General features: G+C 38.7%; 1 protein-coding gene across 1 annotated transcript in view; it reads left to right on the top strand.

The window, feature by feature from the left end:
• LOC134575070 (hexokinase HKDC1-like) overlaps positions 1 to 16,053 on the top strand; it is a 63,011-nt gene that overhangs the window by 22,296 nt on the left and 24,662 nt on the right. Inside the window, exons 6-14 of the mRNA XM_063434211.1 lie at positions 3,044 to 3,143; positions 4,321 to 4,504; positions 6,261 to 6,416; positions 7,107 to 7,340; positions 7,855 to 8,159; positions 9,340 to 9,488; positions 11,963 to 12,082; positions 13,583 to 13,678; positions 14,857 to 14,956. Of these exons, the coding sequence (XP_063290281.1) occupies positions 3,044 to 3,143; positions 4,321 to 4,504; positions 6,261 to 6,416; positions 7,107 to 7,340; positions 7,855 to 8,159; positions 9,340 to 9,488; positions 11,963 to 12,082; positions 13,583 to 13,678; positions 14,857 to 14,956 (1,444 nt within the window). The remainder of the gene's footprint in view (positions 1 to 3,043; positions 3,144 to 4,320; positions 4,505 to 6,260; positions 6,417 to 7,106; positions 7,341 to 7,854; positions 8,160 to 9,339; positions 9,489 to 11,962; positions 12,083 to 13,582; positions 13,679 to 14,856; positions 14,957 to 16,053) is intronic.

Raw genomic sequence — 16,053 nt, 5'->3', positions numbered from 1 at the left:
TTGTCATCCCAGTGTGCATTGTTTGTGATACTAACTGGGTAATGGACACACGTATTCGAATACCTCTCAAAAATTTGGAGGTAAAATCAGGATGGGGTGGTCATGGCTCTGACGGGTGGAGTCATTAGTGAGGTTACCCACGTCACTAGCAATGCGTACAATGGCCTGTCTACAAATAGGGTGTGCTTGCCTACTGACTACTGACTGTCCCCAGATGTGGGATTCCAGGGGATTGAAGCTAGACGGTGGGCAGGACTCCTAAATCGGTACTGTCCTGCTTAAAGTGGGACAGTTGCAAGGCCTGCATTCACCAGCCACTTCCCCAACCACCCTCTCTCGTTCCCAATTGACACACAGTGGCATCACAGCCATAGCACGCAATGAGTAGGCACTGCGTTTTATACTGGAAGGACTTGTTAATTTTGGCATGGCTGTGTAATGATAAATAACACAAACAACCCCAAAAAAATAAGAAGGTAAACTATGATGTCTGTAAGCAAAGCATATGTATAGATAATAATAAAGAGGGGTTAAATAAAACATAATACTTTTTTTTTTAAATGAAGACATCAAACCTAAAACAAGTAAGTTTTACCTATCGGGGCCATTTGCCAATGGGAAAGTTTTTTGTTTTTTTTAAATTCTTTATTTTTCTCGTGCATAGTTTGACATCAAGCGTGCAGAGCCACGACAGCATCTACAAGCATTTCCATGACATATCAAGGTGTGACAGTTTATACAGCACATTTTTATATTACATGAAGATATCAGACTATTAGACATCGCTTTTATGGTATAACATGCCTTGAACATAACTAGTTGTGCTTAAGGTGATAAATTCTGTAGCTTACATGTAATGTGACATATAGGCATTAAGAGCATAGTGAGTTGATCAACTAAATGTGAAGCTAGCAGAGGTAACAGTATATTATGTTTGGCAGACTAGTTGTTGAAATGCATGCCTATATTACGCCTGAACAATAACAATAAAATAAAAGTAGCGTAACATTTAGAAGCCTTTGATTATATAGCACATTCTTAAATATATTGCGATTAAGTACAAATTAGTTTGCATATTCTGTTTCGATTTCAGTTAATAGGCGATTCACGTTTAAGCGTTAACTAAGAGCGGGTGATTTAGGCTAATAACCTAGTGTTCAAGCTTATATGCGATTGTACAATGGCATTCACTGACAACATGAGGAGTCCCTGGGTACAAACAGTGCTTATGTCAGCTATCTTAGACATGAGGGAAGACCGTGGGTCCATAAACATGGGAGCTATTATCTCGCTTAATGCTGGTTATGGGTTTGCATGGGGTGAGCTAGTGAGGTGTAACAACCAGTCCAACTGGGCATTATATATTTACGTGGTGAATAAAGTCCAGTCAGCAACTGCTAAGAGCGGATCCCCAGCTCACAGTGGTGGTACATCTGCTGAGAGGTATGGTGGTGGGTGTTCCAGTCGGCGCCCAGGGCAGGGTAGTCTCCAGCCGTATATCCACTAGGTTTTCAGTTTTGGTTGTAGATGGTAGGGTCATGCTGCGCTGCCTGCCGGTTTCCTTGTGACTACATGCAGCGTTTGGTTGGCGGTCCAGCACCTGTGCCGCTGTGAGTGGAGACATGCACCAGCCTGTCAGAAAGAGCCTGTCAAAAGATCCCAGAGGGTGTGTGGGTGGCTGGGCGTCTGAGTGCCATGTTTGAGGCCTGTGTTGGGTGGCCATCTTGTCTGTGCGGCGTTGCCTTGGTGCCCCTGTGCGCCATCAGACCCTCTATCTTCCCTGCGCCGCTGTTGTAGTTGCTGACTCAGTCGGCTGTGAGGGTGAGTGATAAAAATACCGCTGTACGGCTTAGCCTACTCTGGAGGCAGGAGCCGAGTTGTTAGTCGTGGGATCCGTTGTTGGGTGCTGGCCCTCTCTTACGCACATGGCGTCCGCCATCTTGGGTCTGGCGGGGTGACCCCCCAGCTTCAGCTGTGGTTTCCCGATCTAGGCTCCAGGGTGAGGACCGGGATCACCCCCCCGGTCCATAGGGGGGGGGAACGGGGCCAAGTCCGTCCGGATTCCCGTCTCAGGTTGGGCGCTGTGTAGCAGGATAGTGGGGCAGCGGCCGTCTGCCCCACTCACCGCCGGAGAAGGCCTTAGTTCGCCGTGCGAGGATCTCTCCTCCAGGGGACTGTAGCTCGTGAGCCAGCCTCTCCCTGGATCCAGCCGTCCCCCTGTTGTAGGTACAGATACTGTCGGTCTGTTTGTCTCCTTAAATATTTGGTTATTTGGTCGTTTTGGGTATGAAGTTGCAGGAGCTCTGTTTGCCTGCGACCGTCCAGCTCGGCGGTCCGGCCCCGCCCCCCGGGAAAGTTTTTTTAAAGACGAACTGTCGCTTTTCTGGAAATAACACAATCGAATAACGCATTGAAGATCACCAAAATATGAGGATTGGACTGGGACTTACACTAAACTGTAAGTTGACTGGAAATGTCCAGGGATTTTCAGATTTAGGCCAAAATAGCTGATCTAAAAAAATAGCTGATCTAAAAAAATAGCTGATCTAAAAAAATAGCTGAAATTGCATTTTTTTGGATTGTAGCTATTTTTGGCAATTCACTGTTTCATGAACAGCTTGCGTTTTTTTTTTTTTTTTGCCACCTGCTCGCTCTCGCGCGCTCTCTCTCTCTCTCTCTATATCTATCTATCTATATATATATATATATATATAAGCAAAAGACAATGAGCCCTGATTAAAAAAAGAAAAAAAAACAAAAAAAAACAACTATATATTATCATTAGTGAAACTGAATTATTTTTACAGAATATAAATGTAATTTCTCATAATATAATATTGCTGCTAAATGTAATGTTACTAATTCCAGTTGTAGATTTTCAAAATGAAAACCATACAAACAATTCTGTTGTATAAACTTTATAAACTCACTTTGCGTGTTTTTAAATGTACTTCTTTCATACTGACATAATGTGATGGTAATATACAATAATATATTATAAGAATATCTTATTATTATAAAGCGAATTCTCTCTGCTTGGCAGAACACAAATGTGGAAGTCCTGGCTCTGGTTAACGACACAGTCGGGACAATGATGACCTGTGGATACGATGACCATTTGTGTGAAGTTGGAGTAATTGTTGGTAAATATAATAATACTATGTAAAATAGAATAAAACTATATCAATGTATTTTGAAATTTCACTTATAGGTACAGGTAAATAAAAGGGAAAAAGTCTATAAAATGTGACAAAAAAAAAAAAAGAACGTTAGTTAGTGTTATATAGAATGCTGTGTTTGTGAATAGTTGTAAATGGTCATGTGTATATTTTATGTATGATCACACACACACACACACACACACACACACACTTGTTCATGTTATATACTAATACTACTATTATAGCAAATCCCTATGATCTGTTGCATCTGCAGTGATTAAGAATTTAGAAAATGGCTAAACTCTTTCAGCGAATCCTGGTGCTTACCACCGCTTTAAAAAGTTGCCGTTATATTAATAATATTAATAATAATAATAATAATAATCTTCTTTGAATTTGAAAAGGTGACTGTGTTTATTAGCACGTGCGTGACTTGCTGATCATTCTCCAACTTCAGATAATTTTTTCTTGGATGTGGGAGAGAATGTAATTTTGGGTTGATTTTGATTTTTCTTAGACCCATGTAATTCCATATACAGGCTGAACATGTCCTTATTCACTCTAAAACCACCCAATGCAAGTCAAAATTCAGCCCTTTAGCTGTGGACTTGCCCCTTATTCTACCCACAATATGAATTGAACTCCAAAAGCTGCCTAACCAAATCAATTCAAGTAAGCTGCTGTCCCTTTGAGATTTGGAAAAAATAAGAAAATATTAAATCTTATGTTTTTTTTTCGAAATTGTGTTCTAGATCATTGGCCTGTATATAGAATATTGAATGCACACCATAACAATCTCAAAAAAATATTTAAATTTTATTATGTACAAAAAAGTGCCAGAATGTAAACATATAAGAAAAAATGAATATAAACAAAGTAACCGAAATAAAGGCAGATACAATCAAATAATAGTAATAAATTACCACAAAAATCCTTACAAGCCTCAGACAGAGTCACCAAACCCCCCAACGTTTCGGCACCAACTGGCTGGCCTCTCATGAAGTGCTTAACCTGCACAAAATGTAATCAACATTTTGATCACTAAGGTATTGCACCAGTTTTCTTTCTTTTTTTTCTTTAGAAGACTGGGCCATTGCGTAGACTGCAAGTTTGGTTCTCTTTGTATTTACAACTAGCAAACTTTCCCTCTGTATTATAGGCTCAGGAACAAATGCTTGCTACATGGAAACCCTGAATAACATTGAGCTTGTTGAAGGCGATGAAGGGCAAATGTGCATCAATACAGAATGGGGAGCTTTTGGAGATGATGGAGCGTTGGATGATATCAGAACAGAGTTTGATAAAGAAATAGATTTAGGATCCATTAACCCTGGAAAGCAACAGTAAGTATTAGCTCTCCATTACAAAGTAACCATGGGGCTACATCAAAACTTCCTACCCTAGTAGTATGATTTTTTTTGATCATTGTAACCAAAAAAAAAAGGAAAAGGACACTAACTAAACCAAAATTAATTTATCTTAATTAGAAGCTGCCCCTTTATTTCAGACAATCTAAAATATTGTCATGTCTGAGTAACAGCAATATTTACATTTGTCCAGAACCACTCCTTTACTGACAGCCACAGATTACAGTTCCTACATGTAGACATTCAATATTCAAAGTACAGTGCCTTCACACATAGCAGGAGGACACCAAATGCGTCCAGGTATTCTCTCATAAAGAAGAATTGGATCCAAGCATTGGATCATCTGAGCACAGCAATTGCAGTGCATGTTTTCTCCATCCCCCAATGCCAGGGCCAGATTAAGAGCTCATTGGGCCTGGTGCGGACAATTATGATGGGCCTAATTATAGAATCGTATCGACAGAAAACACTAAAACAGTCATACCTCCTAATCGTCATGTATCTGGTGGAGATGATGCTGGAGGCAAACTCACAGGATATCGCTTTAAGAAAACACATACCCTCTGCTTATGTCTCACATTCATCTTTCAAGTAAATCCATAACCCCTAACAGCAGTATCTGGTGAATAGGTGGCGGGCTAAAAGGGTGTTCCACTGATGCAAATCACGTAACCAAAACTGCCCAGAGGGGCAAGCATGACCATAAAAACCTGCCCGAGGAATCAGAAGGTCAGCCTGGCGTGAATACATGTCAGGCTGCCTGCAAATCATGCAGGCTGGCCAACTAAGGGCATACTATGCAGACAGCACCCTGAGCTTGGCATAAATGTGTCGTATGACGCTTTTGCTCCACGCTTTCTAAGGACTGTCTCCAAGCACTCGCTGGTCCACTCCTCTCCTTACTAGCAGGCAGAAGCTAATTTTACACAGTCTGGGACAGAGAAAAGGTGGATGTAGTGAAATTTGAAGAAAGGGAACATGCCACAGAGTTAGACTGAAGCAGCAAGTGCATTTGCTGCAGCTCCATCAGCCCCTATGTTAATGCGGCCCTTCCCAATGCTTCTCTGAGAAACCATAAATTTAACAGTGATCATCAGTGATGAAACCATGAAAGACTATCTCAGCTCTGGATTACAGGTATGTTTTATAGTTTTTTTTCCCTCATATTCTTCCGATTTAAAATAGGAGACCCAGTAATCTAAATAGCACAACAAGGGACCCAAACAATGACAAAAATACTTAGATGGACATCATTAATGAGCATTTTAAAGAGTAGATATGTGATTTGAGCACAGATGGGATCTTGTGGAGTCTGGTTTTCATATTCCTATAATCCCAGACCAATTTGTGCTGCATATAATTACACTGTTTCTCTTAGGAAGCGGTCAGAAACCTCCTAGCCATGGTTTCCTACAATCTTATGGCTGACACTAAAATGATTGGGTTATTTAACATGAACTGATATGGGATAACCAAACTATCTCTTCAAAATCATCTGTATAGCTTTTAGATGACGTCATAGTAATACTAAAACATTATATCAACATATATCAGTTAAGCAGGGTATTTTCACCAACATGCTTTTCTAGACATTAAAAAACTCCTATTAACGATTTGTTGAATAAATGTATGAGTTCTATGGATATAATGTTTTATTTTCTTTTTCTATTTATTGCAAACAATTGTATGGGGACTGTGATTTTATTAATTTATTTCAATGTTTTCTTGCTAGGTTTGAGAAGATGATCAGTGGTTTGTACATGGGAGAACTTGTCAGACTTATCCTCCTGAAGATGGCAAAGAGAGGACTTTTGTTTGGTGGGAAAATTTCCACAGCTTTACGAACACAGGGGAAGATTGAGACCAGTCATGTAGCAGCCATGGAAAAGTGTGTAATATTGAGTATTGAATATTGAGTATAAATACAATATCTATTAGAATATTAGAAAGAATACAGGATGAATAAAACGGAGAGTTTTTTCAGTTCTATCACTTTGAATTCTCACTTTAGTTAATAACTCTGAATGACTTCCATAGAAGGATATGTTGACCATTTGATTTCTCAATATGCAAACTGGCGTGGTGGTCAGAGTAGGAATTGAGATTTGGATATAGCTAAAAATTATTATATAATATATTTTAATATATTTTTAAACAGAACTGACCATTTCAAATATGATCTTAATTGATTTGTTGGATCACTTATTTTTTAATTTTTTTTTTTTATTTTTTCAACTGAAAGAAAAGGGGGTATATCCCCTCCCTGACCCCACCCCAATAAATAACCCAAAACAAAATTTAGTGTTATACAGCTTTAAGTACTAAACAGCATCAAAATATGGTCCAAATCTCAAAAGCAATAACATTTATAAAAGTAGCAATATAAGATTGATGCTGCATAATGCAAAACTGAGAACAGGGCTAAAGCAGTCTCTATTTTCCCAAATAGGCACACAATTGTTTTAGTTGTTGCACCCTTATAATGTATGCATGTTCCGGTGAGTGGAACCTTCTTGGTTTCACACACTTGTTTTAGGGACAGACACCGGAAAATGATCTTTGCTGTCTTCTTCGGTAGGTATAAGGAAGGCCTGTACAACACCGAGCAGATATTAAAGGACCTTGGACTGGAGCCATCAGAAGATGATTGCATAGCAGTACAACATGTCTGCACCATTGTCTCTTTCCGATCAGCCAATCTGTGTGCCGCAGCTCTTGCTGCTATCCTGACACGTCTTCGAGAAAATAAGAAACTAGACAGAATGAGGACGACAGTTGGAATGGACGGAACAGTTTATAAAACCCACCCGCAGTAAGTATAGAGTAACATTTACAAACAAACATTCTTCAGTTGGGACTTATAAACCTGGCCTGATTTAATGCAGAGCTCTTCAGACTATGGCTGCACTTTGAATTTTATGGTCTTATACAAATTAATAAACCTGATGATATTAAGATGTATGTTAATGTTTTGACTCGCAAATAAGTCTAGGCCAGCTCGACAGACCCATTTGTGAGTTGCACACCTTACAGGTCAATCATAAGGATGTGGTCAATAAATGGACTGTGGATATAGGAGTGGAGATCTCTTGTTCATCTACTTCTTTGTGAACAATTTGAGTGAGTCTACTGTCACATTGTAATAGCATGATGTGACCAACAACATTGTGCCTTAATATTGTGGAGCATGTAAATGAATAGTGTTCGTAATTCTAACACAGTTCTTTTTTTGCATGGCATCAATTTAAAAGTGAATTTGTGACATTTAGCACATTCCTAAATCAGAACAAACCGTCAGCAATTCACATAAACGTGATGTCTTCTAGGTACGCCAAACGATTGCACAAAGTTGTCAGGAGACTGGTCCCAAACTGTGACGTGCGGTTTCTCCTCTCAGAAAGTGGAAGTGGGAAAGGTGCCGCTATGGTCACAGCCGTAGCTTGTAGGCGTTTGGCTCAACATCAAGAAATTGATGAGGTTCTGTCCTTGCTGCACATTACTGATGAACAGCTTGCTGAAGTGAAACTAAGAATGTTGTCGGAATTAATAAATGGGCTTCAGAAAGAAACACACAACTCTGCAACAGTGAAAATGTTACCAACTTATGTGTACGGAACACCTGATGGAACAGGTAGAAACAAATTTGTGAAAGTTGCGTGTATTTTTTGCTTCATTATGAAATATATAGATATATATTCAGTGATGTATTTTGGATTTTTGCTGCCCTAGGCACGATTAAATTCGGGCACCCCCAAAATCTAAATTTACCCCCCCAATTCGTGCCTAGGCCACTTTTTTGACTGACAGACACAGGCCCTCATTGATACATGCACTGATATCCACTCACTGACAGATACAGAGTCATTGGCACACACACTATTTAACCAACACACACTTTCACTGACAGACACACACTGACACACACACTCACTGACAGACACACACTTTCACTCACTCACAAACACACACTGACAGACAGACACACACAGACACATACACATTTTCTCATACACTCACCAATTATAATTTATTTTAAATGTAAAACCACCCAGCCTCTCTACTTTGCGAGAGTTGGAGTGGATCCCGTCCCTGACAGCTGCTGGGTTTGCTGGGCGGGCTCCTTGCTGACTCTGCTTTCTGGGCTAGCACTGCTGGGGCTACTGGCTCTGCTGGCTGGCTATGCTGGGGCTGCTGGCGCTTAATGGAGGCAGCGAGAGAACCAAGCTCTTCTTGCTTAGCAACCTCGCGCACTGCTTAGTGATGCTGGGGCTGGGATGACATCATATTCCGGCTACCGGCATCACAGAAGGGCATGTAAGAGAGCAAGAAGTGCAGAAGACAGCGCTCCCTTGCTGCCCGTCTAGAATATTAGTAGGTTAACACCTCAGGGGGTTCTAAGGTGGACAGCCCCAGACCACAAGGCATTTGCCTGGGAGCTAGTAGGTAGGTGGTGTTTTTTGGCGCCTCCCTAAAAGTGCTGCCCTAGGCAAATGCCTTGTTTGCCTCGTGGTAACTACAGTATATTTACCTTTCGATGCTGTCTGCGGATTTTCTGCACATATTTGTAGTTTAAGCAGGCAGCATTACTTAGGAGGAGCTTGCTCCTATGGATCAAAACATTCAAGTGTTTCCAGAAAAACTGTGTTCATGGCATAGAATAGATTTCTATTACTGACTGCCTTGCCGTGTCAGGGTGTTTCTATCTAAGTAATTAGAAGCATTACTTTTCATATCATTTCTCTTTCAAGTTCTTTCTAATTGTTTTGCAGTCCGGTTTCATTATTATTTAAGATGACTGTTCTGTGTTGTAGAACATGGCAAGTTCTTGGCTCTGGATCTTGGTGGAACAAACTTTCGAGTACTGCTGGTCAAGATTCGCAGTGGGCGCAGACGCTCTGTTCGCATGTACAACAAGATCTTTGCTATTCCTCTGGAAATCATGCAAGGAACTGGGGAAGAGGTAACTCGGCTAACCTTAAGTTCCTATATTATACATACATAAAAAGGTGGAGCTCCTAAGTATCAATGCAGCCAATATTCTGTAAAATAAAATTATACAGCAAATAGTGCAACACAGTACATAAAAATTCTAATGTAAGAAAATGATATTAGTATCACTCACAAGCCTAGAGTCATACCGTCATATACCGTCATAATAGATGGATTTCAACTCCCTGGACCTGGTACATCTATTATTTGAAACCGGCCAAAAGGGGAAAGGAGAATATAAAGCACCTTTGAAGGAAGCACTGAAACACTTTGAAGAAAGCACCTTACACAGCAGAGGTTTGGACAACCTTAAATGGTCCAAAGGCGCATACCACCTGAGTCATATGACGGTATGACTCTAGGCTTGTGAGTGATACTAATATCATTTTCTTACATTAGAATTTTTATGTACTGTGTTGCACTATTTGCTGTATAATTTTATTTTACAGAATATTGGCTGCATTGATACTTAGGAGCTCCACCTTTTTATGTATGTATACTATGTGTTTTTAAGTGGTGTAGGGGATACCACTTTCTAGGTGTTTGAGCATTATTTTCGATTCACCCCCATACTGTGCACTTATTTTGTTGTATTAAGTTCCTATATGTCTAAATGGTGCATTTAACCCCTTAAGGACACATGACGTGTGTGACATGTCATGATTCCCTTTTATTCCAGAAGTTTGGTCCTTAAGGGGTTAAAGGAAGAAGATAGGGATTAGAAGCACTACAGCTTAATGTAGTGGCTCTGCAGCATATAGCCTGTCTCTGCATGCTGAGCATTGTAAATGCCGCCTTTCCTGAGAAAAGGCAGTCTTTACATCTGTCTCTGACCACTTCTAATGCCTGTCACTCAGACAGCCACTTAAGTGACTTCCTAGGTTTGATTCTGAAGATCCATGTCGACCAGTAATAGAATAGAAAGCAAGACCGACATTCAGCAACTCATCACTCTTGATAAAAAAAAAGGATAACCTGGATGGATAAGCGCTAAGCGTTCAAAAGTAGGTTATCTTAGGCAGCAAACACTGGTAAAGAGACCCCTCCATATCCTGCAAAACAGAAATATTTATACAGAAACAGGTTGCGCCAGATGCATAAATTGTATGTCAAGACATATATAAAATAACAAAATTAAATGTAGTCCAAAATTGTCTTCTAGTGGTATTGTTTCCTATTTAGTTTGATCCTTCCTCAGTGGGATGCATGAAAAAAAAAGAGAGAAAGGGGGACTATTGGTGTAGTATTTCATACAATGTTTTAATGTCAGAAAGTAAAGTGTGTAACTGCCCACTCACATGATATGGAGCTTTCATACAAGCTCCAGTAATGTACTAATGGACTAATACGGCTACAATCTCTACTTGAGCTCCAATAATGATAGCGTGCAGCAATGTAATCATCGGTGACTTGGTTGATTATCAGTGTAGTATATGAAATGACAGAATAAAAAACAATATTGTAACATTGGAAATATAAAGTGAGTATTGTGCCAAATAAAAAGTAGGAAATGCACTCACAAGCAGAGAACTTTTGTTTAAAGCTCCACATTGTCAAGCGTAAGGTAGTACAATTCCCATCTAAGGATATATCTGCTTCACACTTTCTTCAGCAGCATATAGTGCTCTCTGTAATGGTATACACTGGAATAGAAAAATGAAAGTATACTTACATTTCCTAGAGCAATAAAGTTGCTCAGTATGGAGAGCTTAGGTGGTACTAACCACACATAGGATCAGGCATTACTAGCTCTATCGTGCTTCATTAGATATAAAGTTGCTGAAAAGTTATAAAAAAGCTGTTCATCCCATCTAAGGTTATACATGCGTTCCCAGCTTACTGAAACTCCTCAAGAAATATAAACTTTGATATATATTTTTAAGGTCAAAATAAAAGCACAGAATATTCAATCGATTCTGAATGTTTCCTGTCCCAGATAAGTTTCTCCATCTGAAGGCGAAAAAAAGTAAAATAAATCAATATCACCTGCCATAAAACTAGCTGAAGAATCTATTCCTCCCCTAATACCCACTCGATGTACAGGAAGACACGATTGTAAAGTTTTGTAATCCATAAAAATTGTTTTTAAAAAAAGTTCAAATATGTATATATATATTTTAACTTTTGTAAAAAACATTTAAGTATGTGTATACATATACACATACTTTTTTTCTTTCAGCAACTCCCTAACTCCCTCTGCTGGTTATTAGAATGTAGGACTATTATGCAGTGTTAGAGGGAATCTTGATCAGTTAAAACAATATTGCAGGTCTCAAAAAAAGAACATTTCTAAACTCTTTCTGTAGGTCTTTGTTCTTTTCAGGTAGAAAGGCAAATCAACATAATAGATTTGTTGTGATTATGCCATTGTCTTCATTTGCACAGTTTGACATTGCGTGAAGTTATGGTTACTAATACTTTGTGGCCCATGCATTTCTCTTTTAGCTGTTTGATCACATTGTTGAGTGCATTGCTGAATTCCTAGACTACATGGGAATTAAAGGTGCCCCTCTTCCACTGGGGTTTACATTTTCCTTTCCCTGCAAACAAGATCGTATTGATAAGGTAAGGAATCCTTTTTATAATTCTCTTTGGAAGTAGAATGCCTTGGCAACCATATTCCAGACTCAATGGCCAACATTCTACCAGAGGTAAAAAAATAAATAAAATTAATTAATAAATATAGGTTTATAAAACTCCATTATAATAATTTTGGTACATGGGGAGCCTCCAGTATTGGAAGTGTTTAAAATGTATCTTTAACATTTTTAAAATGTATGTTGCCTGGGTTGCATTAATGGTGCAGTCATAGAATAGAGCCTATGTCTTGCTGGTGCACAGTATATGCAGATCCGTGTATAGGAAGGATGCCGTAGACTAGAGAATTACTGGCAACTTTATTAGCTAAGTGCCATAAAAAAAATCTCAGGAAACCAATACACAACCAGCTATAATTTTGGTAGTGTTAGGATATTTTATTACCCGTAAAAAGGAGCAGTGTTTTGTTAGATAAACAAGATCAGGTAAAGGTCTCAAATCCCCTTTGCTTTAATAAAATTGCAACCCAAGTCACCAGCAATACCTAGTGACCGGTAGCAAAATACTTAAAGGGGAACTGTAGGCACTGTAACTGCTTTATCTCATTGAAATGTGTTTGGAGTCCCCTGGCAAACATACTTCCATTCAGTGCTAAACAGTTTTTACTATTTAAAAGATTAGTCCAACCATCATGACCACTTTTCTTTTTTGAAGTGATGATGGTGTTGTGAGTCTGGATGTGCAGTGTTTCAGCTTGGAATACTGCACATCAAGAGTAATTGGCACCTGTGTGCCGTGGGCAAGCTGCACCCCCAGCACTTGTGCCACTGGCAGCCCAGAACTCTTTTCTGGACTGCCTAATGTCAAAACTGTGCATAAAATGCGTCTGTCGTCAGCGTGAACTGAAATCTGCCGACAGACGTATCAGCTTTTCCCTTACAGGCAGAGCCTGCATTGAAGAAGCTCTTGTCTCTACGAGAAGACTTTAATTGGACATTGGCGCAGCTCCCGTGATGTCAGACTAGAGTATAAAATCTTATACATCTATAAAGCACTCTTTTGTCAGGATTCATCTTCTAAAAACAATAAACTAGCTAATTAAAAGTATAACCACACAAACATATTGTATATACAGTATAACACTTTTTACGATTGAGAGGAACTCTTTATAGGAGAACCTCCGCGATTCTGGATTTTTAATAATCATGTTTACTTATCCCTAATATGTATTTGTCACGTTTGAAAAACAGGAGGGGTGCAGACCAACCCATGAATCACTTTAATGCAAGTCTTAGGAGAGACAGCAACACCTACAAAAATTAAAAAAAAGTCACTTTTTTTTTTACTCCCCACTGTACATCTACTAGTTATTGACCATATAATCTGTGACTACAGCTCTAGTGAATATAGCTCTTCAAGATCTGTTTCTGGTGCTAGTTTTATATGGAGGCAGAGCAATTCGAGCACTGTGTAACATATGTTCAATATAAGTCAAAATAAATATTTAATAGAAACTGTATCTCTTAGGGAAAACTTGTTGGATGGACAAAAGGCTTCAAGGCCACAGACTGTGAAGGTGAAGATGTTGTAGACATGTTACGAGAAGCCATTAAAAGAAGGAATGTAAGTATTTCTATATCTTCTGTGCTCTTACCTACGAGCCTTAATAACAAGCAGGTACTGTGAAGAGTTTGTCAAGCATATTGAGGAATTAGGATTTAGAAAATGCGATTTTTGTCATTCCTAAAAGAGATTACTGCAGGATAGCATTCACTACAGTGATTTTGTTTTTGCCTAATTTATTGCATCCAAGAACAAAGCGTAAGGTATTACATTAGAAATTGTCTTCCCTATAAATATGGATCCAAATGTGTTTTTATCCAAAAGTGGAGTGTTTTAGTTGACGACACAGTTTCTCAATTTGGGATTTAGTTGTCTAGAGTTGTTTTTTTAACCCTGCTGGATGTAGGCATTAAATCTCTGATCAGATTCTTTTTCAAAACTAGGAGTTCTCTAGCAGCCCCAATATATCAAATATAGAATAAACAGAATTTCTAGAGACTTAAGTGAACCTACACCAATAATCAGGGATATATATATAAATGATTAAAAACCAAACAACAACAAAAACTCAGGGACTTTACCAATATATATGAGCGGAAAAAAATTAACACGTGCAACTACTGAAAAACAAAACGATTTCTTTTCAAAACTGTAATATAATTATACATATTAACAGAGCATTACGGGGCCTGAACGAACAGATATCTACCTAGATAATATGACTATTCTTGTTGAAGATAGAAGCCAGTTTAAAATGTCTATCAGAGCCCAACATAGCTGCAGTATAGACTAGAAACGTGAATACCAAAGCTACACTCAGACCTGATAATATGACTAATTATAGTAACACAATAGTACGTGGTAAAACAAGTATCTAATTATCCATTCGGTGGAGCACTTAGCTTGTTCTTAAATTAAATAATGCACTAGCAATACAGTTTCTTACATTCTGAGCATTTAGTTCTATGGAAACAGATTGTTAGGGCAGATAAAAACCAAACAGCCGCATAGAGCCCCAGTTAAAATGTCAAATTGATGTGTCCTTGTAGTGGATAATGTTTTAGCTACAAATAATATTCATGATTGTAATATTACTTAATATTATTGCTCAGACATACAGAAGAGCATTACTTCTGAACAAAGAGGTTTCCTGTAGAAGCTCAAATGTGAGTCACGAGGTTCCTCTGCCCCCGTGTTTTTTGTGTGCACTGACTTCCAATTTACCTTCTACTTTGAAGGAATTTGACTTGGATATTGTGGCAATTGTTAATGACACTGTGGGGACAATGATGACTTGTGGATATGAAGACCCGAACTGTGAGATTGGACTGATTGCAGGTAAAGTAATTAGGAAGTGTATTAAATAAAATGTTTGGTTCCTAGAACATTTCTCTTTGAAAGGGGACAAACCAAGCACCCACCAACACATAATGCATTTCATGATTTTAGCTCCATTAGTATGTTATTTTGTTTGCATGCTCTGCAGTTTTTGTGCAATGCTAATATATAAAATGTGTTGAAGCATGCTGCACCATAAGCTTGTCTCTTATGAATTGTTGGGAATTCAAAATGAAACCACTTTAGACCAAGATGGGCAAGGTGAAAATACTGCCAATTGTTTTTAAAAAATGGTGTAATTTGACTGTTGTGGTAAAAAAAAAAAAAAAATTCAATTAATTTTCAATATTTTCAGGAATGACCCCGTATTTCCTTGTGTATATTTGTAAAGAACCTTAAAAGGACAATCTATTCCCTAAATACAAAGACAAATTGTACAAATACTTATAATGAAAACATGCATGCGTTTGTTTTCATTGGTGAGGGATATCTAAAACAGCTTGCAAAAGCTGTAGATCTCTTGCCTGTTGCCTTTGCAAGCCCTCCTCTGCTTTCCCCGCCCAGATGTTCTGTGGCTGTCCAATCACAGACTTCCCAATGCAGCTCAATGAGAAGGCAGGTGCTCCGAGCAATTGCTGCCTCTCGAGTTTAGCTCCACTGAGCTAAACAAATCAGGCAGTGCAGTAGCAGGACTTTTTGTCTGATTGAAACCCAAGGCGGTGTAACCAGGTTAAATTATAAAAGTGCCAATTTCTACTGGTAGAAATTCCAATGTAGACGTCCCTCCCCTGCACCACCATCTTCTCACCTCTATATTTGCTCAACTCCTGGCGACTTCATCTGCCAGGAGTCGTCATCACTATTTTTCTAATGTATTCTTGTGCAGGTCTAAAATACAAAATGGAGTGTGAAGAATGTGGGGGAACTAACATCTCGCGAGTGGATGCCTTTTTCTCATCATCATACAATAGATTGTGTTAAGATACTGAAAACAATATATTATTTTTTTATGTTTATTTGTTTGTATATGTATTTTATCCCAAACTTCATGTAATTCATGAATTATAAGACATTGTGTACAAAAATAATTACCTATC

Source organism: Pelobates fuscus, chromosome 10 (genome assembly GCF_036172605.1).
Source record: "Pelobates fuscus isolate aPelFus1 chromosome 10, aPelFus1.pri, whole genome shotgun sequence".
Classification (NCBI taxonomy): domain Eukaryota; kingdom Metazoa; phylum Chordata; class Amphibia; order Anura; family Pelobatidae; genus Pelobates; species Pelobates fuscus.
The sequence above is the reverse complement of the archived record's forward strand: the minus strand, read 5'-3'. Positions and strand labels throughout refer to the sequence as shown.